Source organism: Erinaceus europaeus, chromosome 10 (assembly GCF_950295315.1).
Source record: "Erinaceus europaeus chromosome 10, mEriEur2.1, whole genome shotgun sequence".
In the NCBI taxonomy this organism is placed as follows: Eukaryota; Metazoa; Chordata; class Mammalia; order Eulipotyphla; family Erinaceidae; genus Erinaceus; species Erinaceus europaeus.
Window position 1 is genome coordinate 108,982,259 of NC_080171.1, and position 15,878 is coordinate 108,998,136.

The following is a 15,878-nucleotide window of genomic DNA, read 5'->3' on the forward strand; positions in this document are numbered from 1 at the left end:
CAGAGAAAGTGAAGTTATCAATTACCAGGGGTCAGACAGTGGTGCACCCAGTTAAGAGATTATATCACTGGGCGGGGGAGATAGCATAATGGTTATGCAAACAGACTCTCATGCCTGAGGCTCCCAAGTCCCAGGTTCAATCCCCTGCACCACCATAAGCCAGAGCTGAGCAGTGCTCTGGTGTTTCTCTCTGTGTGTGTCTCTCTCTCTTCATCTCTCTCAAAAATAAAATTAAAATTAAAAATATATACTTAAAAAAAAAGAATATATCACCATGCTCAAGGTCCCCACTACCCACCTGCAGGGCAGGCACTTCACAAGCAGTGAGGCAGGTCTGCAGATGTCTGATTTTCTCTCTCCCTCTCTGTCTCCCTTCCCCTCTCAATTTTCTCTGTCTTGTCAAATAAAATAGGAGGGAAAGGAAAAAATGACTGTCAGGAGCAGTGGATTTGTAGTGCCAGCACCAAGCCCCGTGTAGCAATTAGGAAGAAAGAAAGAAAGAAAGAAAGAGAGAGAGGGAGGGAGAAAGAAAGAAAGAAAGAAAGAGGGAAAGAAAGAGAGAGAAGGAAGAAGGAAGGAAGGAAGGGAAGAAGGAAGGAAAGGAGAGAGAGAAAGAAAGAAAGAAAGAAAGAAAGAAAGAAAGAAAGAAAGAAAGAAAGAAAGAAAGAAAGAAAAGAAAGAAAGAAAGAAAGCAGGCTGGGTGGTAGCACAGCAGGTTAAGCACAAGGACCAGTGTAAGGAACCAGGTTTGAGCCCCTGGCTCCCCACCTGCAGGGGGGTTTGCTTCACAAGCAGTGAAGCAGGTCTGCAGGTGTCTGTCTTTCCCCTCTCTGTCTTCCCCTCCTCTCTTGATTTCTGTCTGTCCTATCCAACAACAATGACAACAACAGCAACAATAAACAAAAGGGAAAAAATAGCCTCCAGGAGCAGTGGATTTGTAGTGCAGGCACTGAGCCCTGAACCCCATCGATAACCCTGGAAGCAAAGAAGAAGAAGAAGAAAGAGGAGGAGGAGGTGATGGGGATGGAGGAGGAGAAGGAGAAGGAGGAGAAGGAGGAGAAGAAGGAGAAGAAGGAGGAGGAGGAGAAGGGAGAAAGAGTTATCAATTACCAAGATTTCATAGGCAAGGCAGCCACAGATTTCATCCCCAAATGTGACATATTTCAGTGATTCTTTAACAAACTCATCAGCGGTCTTGGTTAACATGTTAGTGTTCAGGTATTTTGTCATTGAGGTGGAAACAGCATATGGAGTCAGCACCTGTGAAAGGAAATAAAGATCGTGCATGACTGAATAGCAATCACCCTAGCCTGAAGAAATGACCACACACTGTACCAACTCTTCGCTTACCACACAACTCTATTTTTTTTGGTTAAAGCCTTTGGAAACCTAAATAAAAGTGGGACAGTGAAAGGTATGGAACTGAAACAGAGCTTGGAATGACAACGATTAGTTTCTTGCTTAATTTAGTCACACAACATCAGTTGACTTAAATCTACACTAACAGCATGAACCATATTTTAAATTATTGCTGTCAAATTTTAAAAACAAAAGGTCAGGGGACTGGGCAGTAGTGCACCCAATTGAATACACAGGTTATCATGTGCAAAGACCCAAGTTATCAAGGCTTCGACCTTAAGAAGAGAAGCTTTACAAATGGTGTAGCATTGCCGCATTTGTCTTTTTTTTTTCTCTCTCTCCCATTCTCTCCCCTCTTATATTTCTATTTTTCTCTGTCTCTATAAGATAAAGAAAAAAATGGCTGTTTGAAGGAGTAACTGGATGCCCTATATTTTAGTCAGCAAACCTTCCTCAAAAGTTTATTTATAATTTTATATAAAACCTACATTGGAATAACTGAAATCAATTTGGATTTCCATTTTTCCACTTCAGTTTGAAATCGGAAGTAGCACATCCCTGATAATCCTTCTTATTGTGGTGAGAAAAATGATACACTGAAAATTGGATACCATGTTTCCACACCAGTGGTCTCACTACATAATGAGCTTCATTGCGGAGTTTGTTATATTATTCCCAAATGCAGAGACTTTGGCATCTTTTTTTCTGAATATTTATTTATTTATTTCCTAGTACAGAGAGAAATTGAGATAGGGAATGAAGATAGAGAGGGAAAGAGAAAAAGAGAAACTGATAGCATTCTTTACCACTCAAGAAACTTTCCCCTGCAGGTGGGGACTGGGGGTTTGAACTCAAGTCCTTGCACACAGTAGTATGTATGCTCAACCTGAGACATCACTGCTCAGCCCCTAGAAAGAAAAAAAAAAAGGTCCATATTTGTTTTCATGGCTTTATTTGTCTTTTCTTTTTAAATTTTTTAAACTATCTTTAATTATTGATGAGAGACAACCAGAAAAGAGAGATAAAGAGGGAGAAAGACAAGGAGATACCTGTAGCACTGCTTCATCATTCACAAAGTTTTCCCCCTACAGGTGGGGACCAGGGGCTCAAGTTCAGGTCCTTACGAATTGTAACATGTGAACTCAACCAGATGCGTCATTTGCAACTTGAAATTGAAACTGGATTATGAATCAAGAAATCCAGTTGCATCAGTTGAAATGGATGCTTCCACAAGATTTTTCTTCAAAAAGATTTCAAAGTGTTTGTTTTTTGTTTTTTGAGAAACATAAACTCAGTTTCCAGGTAGATAAATAATCAAGTATTTTCCTTCTATGGTTAATCTTGGTTGACAACATGCATTTAGTTCAGCAATCAAGTTCAACTAGGGACTCAACAAATATTAGTTGAACGTGCATATTTTTTATACCCTACATTTTCATAATAGGTAGACAGGTATTATAAATTCCTTTTTACAGATGAGGAAACTGAGGCTGAAACTTAGGGTTTCAAATGAGGGTTATTCAAATGATATACAGTGGAGCTAGAATTTGAAAACCATAGTACACAGTTACTTAGCCATCTGGCAAATATATTTATTGAATGCTGCACAGATGTTTGGTGAAGCCAGTTGATTTTCAAAATGTCAGTCCTTTTAAATTTATTTTATTTATTTTGATAAGGTGGATAGAAATTAAGAAAGGAATGGAAGAAGAAGATGATTGATAGATTATAGATAGACAGACAGACAGACAGACAGACAGAGATAGAGACCTGCAGCACTGATTCACTGCTCCTGAAGCTTCCTTGCTACAAGTGGGGTCCAGGGGCTTAAACCCAAGTTCTTGTGCACGGTAATGTATGCTCCCAACTGGGTGAATCACCACCCAGTCCCATAACAGAGTTTTTTTAGCCTTCTTATATTTGCTTGGAGAACAGCTTCCAGACATCTGCAAGAGGGTATTAGGACATCTGTGCGTCACAGATGACAGGGTTCCCTTCCCTCACTCTCACCTTCTCCTACCCATAGATCTCACTAACTTAGCAACTACAGCATCTGACCCACAATTTACTAACTAAAAATGATGCTAAAATTCTCATATAACTAGAAAGTCAATGGTTCTTATAAATCATTTCAGTGATTTACTGCTAGTTCTTTCTTCAAGATACATGATACTGATAGGTTGTACTTCTTGTTCCCTGAGATTAGATTGGAACTTGTGAGCAGATCCTATGAATGAGTATGAGAAGGTAATTTTTTTTTCTTCCTGTGTCAGAATACTTAATTGTCAAAGCAAAATTCACTAGAACTCCCATCACATTTTCTCTAATATTATCAACTGACAATAATCCCTTCAAAGTGCTCATTCCTTCTACCAATTTACAGCCTAAATGAGCAATAAGTCTTTGTGGTAAAAAGTCAATGACGGGAGTCAGATGGTAGTGCAGTGGGTTAAGCGCACGTGGTGCAAAGTGCAAGGACCAGCATAGGGATCCTGATTCCAGCCCCCAGCTCCCCACCTGCAGGGGAGTCACTTCACAGGCAGTGAAGCAGGTTTGCAGGTACCTCTCTTTCTCTCCCCCTCTCTGTCTTCCCCTCCTCTCTCCATTTCTCTGTCCTATCCAACAACAATGACATCAATAACAACAACAATAATAACTACAACAATAAAACAACAAGGGCAACAAAAGGAAATAAATAAAAATATATTTTTAAGAAAGTCAATGACATTTTAAATGAGTTCTTTACTGTGGCAAACTTAACACATATAAGGCAACACTATTTCAGAGAGAATCTTTCAGACAGAAGTTGGAGATTGGATAAAGGGGGGTCTTTGATAAGTAAGACTTTAATTCAACAGAACTGACTGTGATAGTGATGTGCTTTTCAACTACTACCACTGGGAAGACAATGTGATTTGTTACATTTCTACCCTCCACTAACATCCATCTATGATATCAGCTAGACTTAGTTAACTCACAGAAATAACGATCCAAGATATTTTCAAATGGAAATTTAAATTGAGAGTCAATATGTATAATAAACATTTTAAAAATACGATTTTGAGTGTCTCTTTTTCATTTCCCATAGTGTGTAAACTCTTTCACAAACCATTTCATTCTAACTTTATAGCTAAACAAAGCACATTCAAATCACTGATGCTTCCAGCATCATATTTCTTAGCCCACCACTGGTTAAGGACAATAGGTTCCCATCATATGCAGCACAAGCTAATCGTATGAAGATTCTGCCATTGTAGATAAAAGGGAGGTGTGCGTCTCTTCCCTGGCTGTTCAAGAACCAGTACAATTTGTTGCCAGACACAAGATGCTCAACCCCTAAGAGAAGACCTCTCCACAATTACTTCTTCCTCCTTCCTTCCAGCAGGGCTTGAAACATAATTTTCTTTTTTATTCTTATTTTTATTTATAAAATAGAAATATAGACAAGACCATAGGATAAGAGGAGTGCATTTCCACACAATTCCCACCACCAGAACTCCATATCCCATCCCCTCCCCTGATAGCTTTCCTATTCTTTATCCCTCTGAGAGTATAGACCCAGGGTCATTATGGGATGCAGAAGGTGGAAGGTCTGGCTTCTGTAATTGCTTCCCTGCTGAACATGGGTGTTGGCAGGTCAATCCAGACTCCCAGCCTGCCTCTCTCTTTCCCTAGTGGGGTAGGAATCTGGGGAGACAGGTCTCCACGACACATGGTGGGGTCATCTGCCCAGAGAAGCCTAATTTTCTTCCATTCCTTCACATTTCCTCCTACAGGGAGACCTTCCTCCTGAATTTGGCGTCAGAGAGAAACCGATGGCAGGGTTGGAGCACAGGTGAGTATCCCCCATGCTTCTGCATTCTTCTTGCATGGGGGACGTAGTTTAAATAGCAGAAGATAGATTAACAAAGGAAAGAGGTAGGGGTTATAGGCCCAGTTAAATGCATGTTGCCGTACTCAAGAACCCAGGAGGTTCCAGTTCTCACTCCCCACCTGCAGGGGAGACACTTCACAAGTGGGAAAGCAGGCCTGCAGGTGTCTTTCCCTTTCCTTCTCCCCTGTCAATTTCTCTCTGTCCTATCAAAAACAAAAAGGAGCAAAGGGGGTCTATAATAATTATGCAGGTTTCTGCTTCAGGCAGAAAGAGAGGACTGAGGCACCAAGGAGAGAGGAAATGGATGCAACTTCATATTCATATTCAAGGAAGAGGTGATTTTGACTTTAACACTGAAAGTAAAAGTTGGATTTCTCGGATATGAAGGCCTTGTTGATAGATGACCTCCACTTGAATAACAACCGCTAACTGATATTCTTCAGGGTCAGAAAAATTGGGGGGGGGTAATTGCTTCATCTACCACAGAGCTGAGACAAGGACAAAAATTTCCACTCATATTTTAGGTTTCAGTTACTCTCAACTCAAAGTAATTTTCATTTATGTAAGAAATGGTAACAGACATCTCTAGTGACCTCTAGGGCCTCAAGAAATTTTAGTTTTCCATACAAAAGTGATACTTGCTGGTAAAGGCTGACTTTGAATATCTGATGCTTTATGACTAGTCCCCAGCTACTGTCCTAATACCAGTAGGAAGAAACTAATGGCATTTCAGAGCAATCACTCACACTTCCCTCACTTCTTCCTTCAGCCCCAAAGCTTGTGCAAGGGCAGCAGGAGGCTGAACTGGAAAAAGCACAGCACCTTTAGTGCTGTTGACTTAAGCTGAATGTTGTCAAGAACTGAAATACCCAGAAAGATTGGTTCACAACATTCTGCAAATAGACGTCTTTCTCTGGAGGCAAACCTCAGAGAGAATAAACATTACTAGTCATCTGCAGGCAAGTCACAAATGTTCTACCTATTCTGAGAAAGGTCCTTAAGAGCAGAAACAGTAAGGGTTGATTGTAAGCATAAGTTATTTATAAGGCTCAGCTAAAAACATGTTCTGATTACAGGTCACTTCATGCTACTTGTCACAACAGTCTTGCTCTATATAAGCTGTAGCAAAATCCAATAAAGTGCCTTTAGTCCTTGAGACTGTTGGTCCTCCACTAACATTTCATTTTCATTCCTTGTGGTTCCTCCCTTGTCAGGTCCAGAAACAGAGAACAAGGCAGCATAGAACCTCCATGAATTTCACATGGAGACAACACCCTCCCCCCCATTTTAAGAGGCCATAGTTGCTATTCCCTAAGGAATCAGAATTGTTGACCTTACCTGGATAATTATTCCTTGTTCTTTATATTCCACCTGTAGTGCTTTGGAAAATGAGCGCATGAATGCCTGGAACAAGAAGGAGAAATATCTAAGGACCCAGAGACTGTTTTGTTTTTCAAAAACAAATCACATAGATTGTCAATCTATGTAAATTGCCTCCCCCTAAAATGCAGCATTTATTTTGAAGGGAACAAAGGCTTTATTTCTTCATTTCTTGGTTTGAGAAGAGCGCCCTCAATCAGAAGGAACATACATTTGAGGATAAATATTTACAAGAGCCAGTGCATATAGATTAACCTACCCAAGGAAGCTTCCTTTGTCTGGAGCATCCCACTTCCGAGAGTTTGTTTTTATGACTTCAGCCTAGAAACACACGGCTAGGCCTTAATGTGTTACTTACTGGGAGCAAGAGAACAGGACTTCCGGACAGGGAGGTGAAGGGTGAAGGGAAGGGGCTGAAGTCCCCAGGAAATGCGCTTGCCTATATGCTTCAGAGCTTCATCAGCAAGAGAAGAGTCCTGTCTAATTTGCACCCAGATATCTGCTGACTAGCTCCACTCGGCACAGAAGGATGCCTTCGGGCAGATCCTTCAGTCAGCCTGTAGTTAGCCTGACAGAAACGGCTGATGAGGGATACGAGAAAGAAGGAGACTTGGATGGCTTGCTACCACTCACCTTAGAAGATGAATACATGGAGTACAGAGGCGAGGGAAAGAGGGACACACCTGAAGAAATGTTCAGGATGAGCCCTTTCTGCCTAAAAGATATGAAATTAGAGTTTCAGTTGCTTTATTGACAGATTACATATTGAGAAAAAGAAAACAAAGAACTCTTCTGAGAAGTGGGAAACCTCCATTTTCTCGAGACTTCCACATGCACTAAGTGCTCTGCTTTCAAGAACTGAGTGGAAATTCCCATTTGCCATGCAATAAAATGCCACACAATGATGCCACTTTTGGTCAGTTGATATTAAGAGCATTTAACTGGAAACAGGAGATCTGTTATAACAAAGATGGCGGCACCACCACCAAAATATAAGCTCAGATAAGACTTGGGGGATGGGAGCCTTCTCTCTCAGCTGTGATCACATAACCTCAGGTCCCTTCTAATGAGTAAAGATGACCCACAACAGGATAGACATTGTAGGTAGAATCTGACATTCCATCATCTGCTTACACAGACAGCCTCACATAAGTTTTTATGACCCTTTCTTAACCTTCTGAAATTCAATATCCACAATTCTTCCCAATTTAATGGCTTTTGTATATACATTTTAAAAAAAAACAAAACTACACATTAAAATATAGGGATGATCTCATTCACAGGCAGAAGTTGAAAAACAAGATCGAAGAGAAAACACTAAGCAGAACTTGGACTGGAGGTGGTGTACTGCACCAAAGTCAAAGACTCTGGAGTGTGTGTGTGTGTGTGTGTGTGTGTGTGTGTGTGTGTGGAGTTCAGGTCCTAGAACAGGATGGCAGAGGAACTAGTGGTGGTTGCATTGTTGTGTGGAAAACTGAGAAATGTTATGCCTGTACCAACTATTGTATTTACTGCTGACTGTAAAACATTAATCCCCCAATAAAGAAATAAAAAGGATATTCTGCTTCTCTCTCCCTCTCTCTCTCTCTCTCTCTCTTTCTCTCTCTCTCTCTCTCTCTCTCCTCCCTCTCCCTCCTCTCTTCCATTAATAAGTAAAACCTTCAAAAAAAATACAAGCCCAAGGTCCTTCTTCCTCTAAGTAAGAGAACACCGTCAAACATTTGCTTTAATGAATGTCATATAAGAAAAATCAGCACTCAAGTGATTATTGCAATGGTGTGGTAAAAATATGGAGACACCAACAAGGTGACAATATTTGCCTTTAAATGAGAGTATTCAGACTAAGGAGAACTAGGGCCAGGTGGTAGCACACCTGATTAAGCACTCACATTACAGTGCACAAGGACCTAGGTTCAAGCCCCTGGTCCCCACCTGTAGGGGGAAAACTTTACAATTGGTAAAGCAGGGCTGCAGGTGTCTCTCTCTCTCCCTATCTCCCCGACTCTTCTCAATTTCTCTCTCAGGAGAACTGAAGTTCCTAATAACAAAGAAATGGTATCAAGTCAAATCCTGAAGTTTCTTTATAACTCAATAGGATGCAGTGTTTTATTTTTTTTAATAAAATGTGTGCCAGAACTGTTACTCTTTTCCACCCCCAGTATAGCTTACATTTGACCCTCAGAAATGCTCACCTCCTTCCAAAGCTCCCCGATCTATACTGTTATGCTCTCTCCCAAACTCTCCATGACTTTTTTTTTGCCTCCAGGTTATCGCTGGGGTCAGTACCTACATCACAAAATCCACTGCTTCTGGCAGCCATATTTTTCCCATTGTTGCTGTTGTTGCTATTATTGTTGTTGCTGCTGCTGCTATTGTTGTTGTTGGATAGGACAAAGAGAAATTGAGAGGAGAGGAGGAGAGAAAGATAGACACCGGCTGACCTGCTTCACTGCTTGTGAAGGACACACACACACACATACACACACACACACACACACACACACACACACCGCCTCGCAGGTGTGGAGCCCGGGGCTCACACCGGGATCCTTGAGCCAGTCCTTGCCCTTTGCACTATGTGCGCTTAACCTGGTGCGTTACCGCCCGACTCCCTTTCCATGACTTTTCACCCTAGCTGTATCACTCTTTAATGCCACATGAACCCATTCTTCCAGTCTCCATGTCAGTTGGCTGCCAGGCTGCTTCATGTTTGTTGTCATTGTTGTTTGTTTGCTTGCTTGCTTGCTTTTTCAAAGCAAGGTCTTACCTTGATACCATGTGTTTCAGTACTATTTGTGTCATCTATAAGAGAAAGCCAAAGTTAAATTCTGATAAAGGAACTGAGTAGCAGCAAGGTAGGACAACATGGGAAATGAGTGTTGAAGGAAGCTAGAAAAAAAAAAAAAACTAATCTCAGATGTCCTTGAAAATGTATTGCTACTCATTGGAGGTGGTTTTGGCAACACCAGAATCTGACTGGAACCCCCAGGATGCACTCCAGACAAACTGTTGAGAGCCATCAGGCTTCTCCCCCTACTCACCCACTCACCCCCTCCAAAAAAAAAAAACAAAAAAACTAATGTCTTCCTCGAAAAACGAGATCACTGAAAAAAACTGGAAATAGACTTAAGGCCATGGAATGAACACTGAGGTTTCCCCAGATACTCTTTATTCTGAATGACAGTAAGGTAGCCATAAGAAATCTCACACAGGAAGCAAAACTAGGTGACCATAAGGACCAACACTCACTTCCCAAGTGTCCCTGAGCATGCCACATACATAGTATGAAAGGGGAAAGATGATCTTTTAAATTTAATAGCAACCACATCTGCAGGGGGTGTGAGAAATGGCTACATAGACAGAGCATGTCCTTCTCTCCATTGAAATCACAAAAGTATTGAGAAGCCCCTTCCCCATTCAATCTCCTGCCCATCCACCCTCCTACACCTGCCCAAAGAGTTCTTCCCTGCCACTTTTGGAGTTTAAATATCTCATTACAAGATGGCTTTATGGGAAACTGGCGATAGTCCTCCACCACTACATGGTAGGGAAGTTTCAAAAGTTATAGAGTGATACTATGGTATCTCTCCTCCTCTCTGCTTCTCACTCCCTCTCTGACTCTTGCTCTTTATTTGGAAGGAAAAAAAGGAAGGTGAGTGGGAGAGAGAGAGAGAAGTGTCTAGGAGCAATGGAATTGCTCATGCACAAAGTCTCAGAAAGAGAGGTCTTAATAGAAAAAAGTATCCTTTTAATTCATAGTCATAAGGCACCTATTTTAAGGGATAAGGAACAAACCCATGAACTGAAGAGTGTTCAAGAGCCCAGTTGGTTGGACACAGTAAGAATCCAAATGGAAAGGAAGGGCAGAGAAACAAGGGTGACTGGGGACCAGAAAATAAGTGTTGCCTATTTACTCCTTGTTGTCTGAGGCACCTGCAGTAGCTCTTCAGTAGTTTGTATCTCGGCCACTGCCTGTGTCCCACGGGCCTCTACCCTCCATCCCTGGAGCCTGCCCATCATGTTGTCATGGTAGTGGGGGTGAAGCAAGAGTAGAAAGGGGCTCCCTAGAGCCCACTAGAGCCCTTCTGAAACACTGGATTTTGAGAGAGGTAAAGAAAGTTGAGAACTAGATCACTTAATCAGTTTTTCCTTTACGGTCTTGGCTTCATTAATGGTATGATTGGAGCACCTTTGAATGAAAGCAGCATTCCTCAGTCTCCCAAATGCTTTCACTAGCTTTACTGAGCAAGTGATCACAATTAGAGGTTATGTTGGACTCGGTGAATCTCTGTCACAAAAACTTTCAATAAATAGTCTCTAGTTTTACTTTCCCTTGATCTTCAAACTCGTTCCCCCATTTCTGATCTTGACAGTGAACACTATTATTTCCAGGCAGCTCCTTTAGAATAATTAAGGGATATCAACCATGTTTCCATTAGCATAGTTAGCCAGGATATGACATACTTAGAAACTAACCTTTCTTTTCCTTGTTACTTAACGAGGTCAGTATCTAACAATATGTAAAATAAGGTCTTTTTTTTTTAATCAAGTCAGAGGGTTTCCCTGTTAAAACAGAAGTCCAACGATTGTCAAATAATGTTCAGGAATCCCTGTGGTCATACAAATCAAGACTGAAAGATCAATGCATACTATAATATGCAGAATTTTACTAGTAAGGCAACAGTTGGATGTAGGAAACTTACATCAGCTGGGAGCTTTCGAAAGTCACTGACTGCCCAGCATAAAAAGGAATTGTGTAGCTTATTAAAAAAACTGAGCAGGAAACTATAAAATACTGATATGCTTACAAAAAAAAAGCAAAACAAAACACCAATAGTGAAAACAACTGTCAGCCCAATTTATCATTTGCTAAATATCCATCCTGCCCTCCCCTTTATGTTGACAGCAATCTATTTTCTGTTGGGATCCCAGTCCTCCATGATCAGTCCATGTGTTCAGATCCAACTTGGCTTCCCACTGTTCTCCAGCCAGATCACACCTGATTCATCGCTGAAGTTCTCCTGAACCTAGCAAAGTTAAGTGGCGGGCACGGGACGGGAAGTGAGAGGTGGGGGTGGGGGTAGGGGTCGGGGTAGGGGTGGGGGTGGGGGCGGGGTGGATGCATACTGGAGAATTGTGTGTATTGAACATAGTATCCATCTGTGGAGGCACTAGATGGGTTGAGAGCCCAAGGTTCACTCACAAACCATTAAAGGGCTCTCACAACTCGGGAAAATTAAAAGCAAAAAAAGGGGGGTAGGCGGGGAGGAGGCGACACACTGAGCTCAAAGAAAAATATCACTTAACCAAGACATGCACCACCTGACTATGTCTACTCTCAGGCAGAAAATTTTTCTAAATTGTCTGCCCAGGGTCAGCCAGAGCATTTTCCTGGGAGTATGCCTGCTTTTGCATGCATGCAAACCACGTTAGAGCCCAGCCTTCACCGCAACGGGGGAACTTTCAATGCTGTGGTGTCTTTCCATCTGCTCTCTCTCTCTCTCTCTCTCTCTTTTTCCTTGTCTCTATCTTTTTTTTAATACTGTTTTATTTTTTTTTTTAGTTTTTATTTATTTATTATTGGATAGACACAGAAAGAAATTGAGAGGAGAGGGGGAGATAGAGAGGGAAAGAGACAGAGAGACACCTGCAGCCCTGCTTCACCACTCATGAAGCTTTCCTCCTGCAGGTTTCCACCTGGGACTTAAACCTGGGTCCTTGTGCACTGTAATGTGTGCACTTAACCACATGCACCACTGCTTCCTCCCCCTTCCCACCCCTGTCTCTCTGTCTCTGACTCTTATCTGAAAAAAAAAAAAAAAACGGAGCAGTGAAACCCTGGTGACAATTAATTAATTAATCTGTCCAGAGGGGGCAACTTTTTCTTCTTCACACAAAGGTACAGTATAGCTAGTATTGTGGTAATCACCCTCTACAACTGAAGCAGTTAGTTATCACCGAAGAGCCTGAGTTCCAAATGGTACCTGAGACATTGAGTCCAATGCTCTTTAATAACAGATTAAATTTGAAGTTCAAATGGATCAAATAACGTGTCCAATACTGTCCAACTAATTAGCAGTTGAGCTGGCATCAGAATACATATAAACCTGAACTTTAACAATATTTTTCTTGGGCAACAAAAGTCCAGAAAACTCTGAAGTCACTCCTGTCACTTTTCCAATGAGCGCAAGTTTTCTGCTGTTTACAAAGAATTTAATCACGGTAAATTATTATTAGTAGTAGTATTTTATTTTGCTACCAGGGTTAATTGCTGAGTCTCATTACCCCCTTATGGCTTCACCAATTCTGAGAGCCTTTTATTTTTTTTTTCCTTGTTCTTTTCTTCTTTGTGACAGAGTGTGAGAGACAGACGAGAGAGGAAAGAAGAAACACCTCTAACATCTTGGGAGAACTACAGTGTTTATTGCTAGAAGGGAGAGGCATAAAACTTTGGTGATGGGAGTGATGAGAAACTATACCACTAATATTTTATAAGCCTGTAAATCATTATTAAATCACTAATAAAAATGTGTTTTTCACAGAGAAAAGGAGAGGCACCTGTGGCAGTACTCCACCATTCCTGACGCTTTCCTACTGCAGTTGGGAGCTGAGGATATAAACCCTAGACCTTGTACGTGACAATGTGTGCACTCTACCTGGTGTACCACCAACCACCAGGTCCGTAAACAATTAATTTTTGTAAGTTGCCTTGGAATGTTGAGTTCTTTTCAGCATCATTAATCTTAATATACCCTGACATGTGACACAACTGAATACAGCAATAGGATTCAGAATATAAGGAAAATGGATCCACCACTGTGTTCTTTGGATACATGGAGAAGGAGAAAATTAAATGATTACTTCACGGCCTCTTAATGAAGTCTGGTTCAATTTGAAAGAATTCTGTCTCTGCATGGAAAGGGACAGTTTTGTGTTGCCAGATTCCAAGAGCTGCTACATTGTAACGCGTTTACCACATATATTAAATCACATACCTTCACTACGGAGGTGATGTTACAGTGGATGAGATTCTGTAAGAAATAATTACAAACATAAGTCAGCCAGATCACTTGAGAAGTTCTCTTTAGAAGCAGTCAGTGGAGCCAAAGGCTTGACCATGGAGGAAGAACTGCCTCACATCTCTCCCCTGATGTAGCAGATAAAGAAATCACCTGACAACTCAACAAAACACAACTGGGATTTCTTCAGAAACTCACTAAGCTGTGGGAGAAATTCCCCCATGCTATTTCTTCCCAGAGGCTAGAAATACAGCAAGGAGACTCTATATTAACATCACAGACACTGGGCTGGCATGGTGAAACATAAAATATACAAACAGGGAAATCTAACACCTTACCCATAGCATCTCCTGCTGGCACAACAAAAACCACACTAGAAGTAGTAGTAGCCAACCATAAAGGGGGGGAGGGGATGCTTGGGGGTTGGGCAACAGCACAATGGTTGTGCAAAAGACTTCTATACCTGAGACTCTAAGGCCCCAGGTTCAATCCCCAGCACCACTATAAGCCAGAGCTGAGCAGTGCTCTGGAATCTCTCTCTCTCTCTCTCTCTCTCCCACTCTCTCTCTCTCTCTCTCCCTCTCCCTCTCCCTCTCCCTCTCTCTCTCTCTCATTAAAATAAAATTAAAAAAAAAAAAATATTTGTTTAAAAAAATGCTCACTCAGGTAGGTGCATAAAGGTTATACAATCAGTCTGTCCTGCCTAAGGCTCCAAAGTCCCAGGTTCAATCCTCCACATCACCATAAGCCAGAGCTGATCAGCACTCTGACAAAAAGATTAATAAATTAATTAATTAAAACTTACCTCTCATGCAATCTACAAATTAGACTCCTAACTAATGTTCTATAAATGTGCAATAGAAGAGGAAACACCTGACATTCATTCTATGATTCTATCAGAATGTGATCTTGAGTAGAGGTCATTTAAGTGATCACACAGAAAGATATGGGAAGAGTATGAGCACAGTTTTCCAAATGGAAATTATTCATGTCCAGCTGCAATAAGAGAACTTCACATATGTGGGCCTGGAAGACAATAATATAGAGAACAGAAAGTCAAAGAGTTTTATAACATAAGGTACAGGTTCTCTATTAGAGAGGGCAGATAAAGAAACTCTTAGGAGGTGGAGGAGATAGCTCATCAGGCATGACCCCTGCCTTGTCCTGTGCAAGGCACGGCAAGTTTGTGCTCCAGTGTCCCACAGTGGAGTCCCACAGCCCCAGGGGAAGCTTTGGTGCTGTCCTAGCTCTCCTTAATTCTCTATGTCTGTCTGTCTATCTATCTATCTGGAAATTTCATCCCAGGACATTGAGATCACACACGTGAGGCCCTAGCAATGCGCCTAAAAAGAAATGACTATAATCCTCTATGATGGACAAATAAATAGGAAAAGACACAAGAACAAGGAAAGTACAGACACAATAGCAAAAGAGGAGCAAGAACGGCACCTGCTTAGAGAGATACACACTGGTTTCAGAAACAGGGGGTTTTGAAAATGGGAACCGTGGGGTTAGATACATTATCAAGCAGAGAATCTGATAAGAATGCACAGCAGTGCTACAGCAATCTGGCACTAGATGCCAGTGAAGTCAATTTGGGAGTTAAATAGGATCATAGCAGCGCGTCCACAACTGGGAAGTGATGGCTGGTATTAACTCATGACTAGCCAAACCTAGGGAAGAATCAACAAACAGTGCCTCCAAGGACTGTTAAATATATAAAAAATTCCCTTTTGTATCATGGACTTCCCTCATACTGGAAGTTAAACAAATCTTTTTACTGGAAGAAGACAAAAAAGAAAAGAAAACAAACAAACAAAAAAAAACACCAAAACTAACCTCCCCACTTAAAGCAGTAACTGTGAATCTTGGTAGGCAGAATTATTCACTTACAAAGTAAAATAGAGGACCCCCAAAATTAAGTACTAGAGAGAGAGAGAGAGTCCTCCAGACACCCAGTACAGACATCCAGTAAAATACAGCATTTGGGGTAGGGACGCTCCCATCCCCTCTTTACTAGCCATGGGATTACTCAGCAAGTGGGCCCAACATCTAAACAGAAACGACCCACTGAAAACACAAGCCTACCTGCATTTGATCTGCTGTATCAAGGAAGCTGGTTAGGAAAAGGTTGGGAAGCATTCCAACATTGTTGACTGAAATAAAGAGACAAAATGAAGAGAAGTTATAAGAAGCCAGCGGTAAACGTTTATTAAAGTTTTTATTTATTTATTTATTTATTTATT

General features: G+C 41.3%; 1 protein-coding gene across 1 annotated transcript in view; it reads right to left on the reverse strand.

Annotated features, from left to right (window-relative positions):
• The window catches only part of HSD17B3 (hydroxysteroid 17-beta dehydrogenase 3), a 46,823-nt gene that overhangs the window by 1,430 nt on the left and 29,515 nt on the right, over positions 1 to 15,878 (reverse strand). The window contains exons 5-10 of the mRNA XM_007539899.2: positions 15,721 to 15,788; positions 13,609 to 13,644; positions 9,381 to 9,415; positions 7,247 to 7,328; positions 6,572 to 6,637; positions 1,111 to 1,260 (exon numbers count right to left, since the gene is read on the reverse strand). Of these exons, the coding sequence (XP_007539961.1) occupies positions 1,111 to 1,260; positions 6,572 to 6,637; positions 7,247 to 7,328; positions 9,381 to 9,415; positions 13,609 to 13,644; positions 15,721 to 15,788 (437 nt within the window). The remainder of the gene's footprint in view (positions 1 to 1,110; positions 1,261 to 6,571; positions 6,638 to 7,246; positions 7,329 to 9,380; positions 9,416 to 13,608; positions 13,645 to 15,720; positions 15,789 to 15,878) is intronic.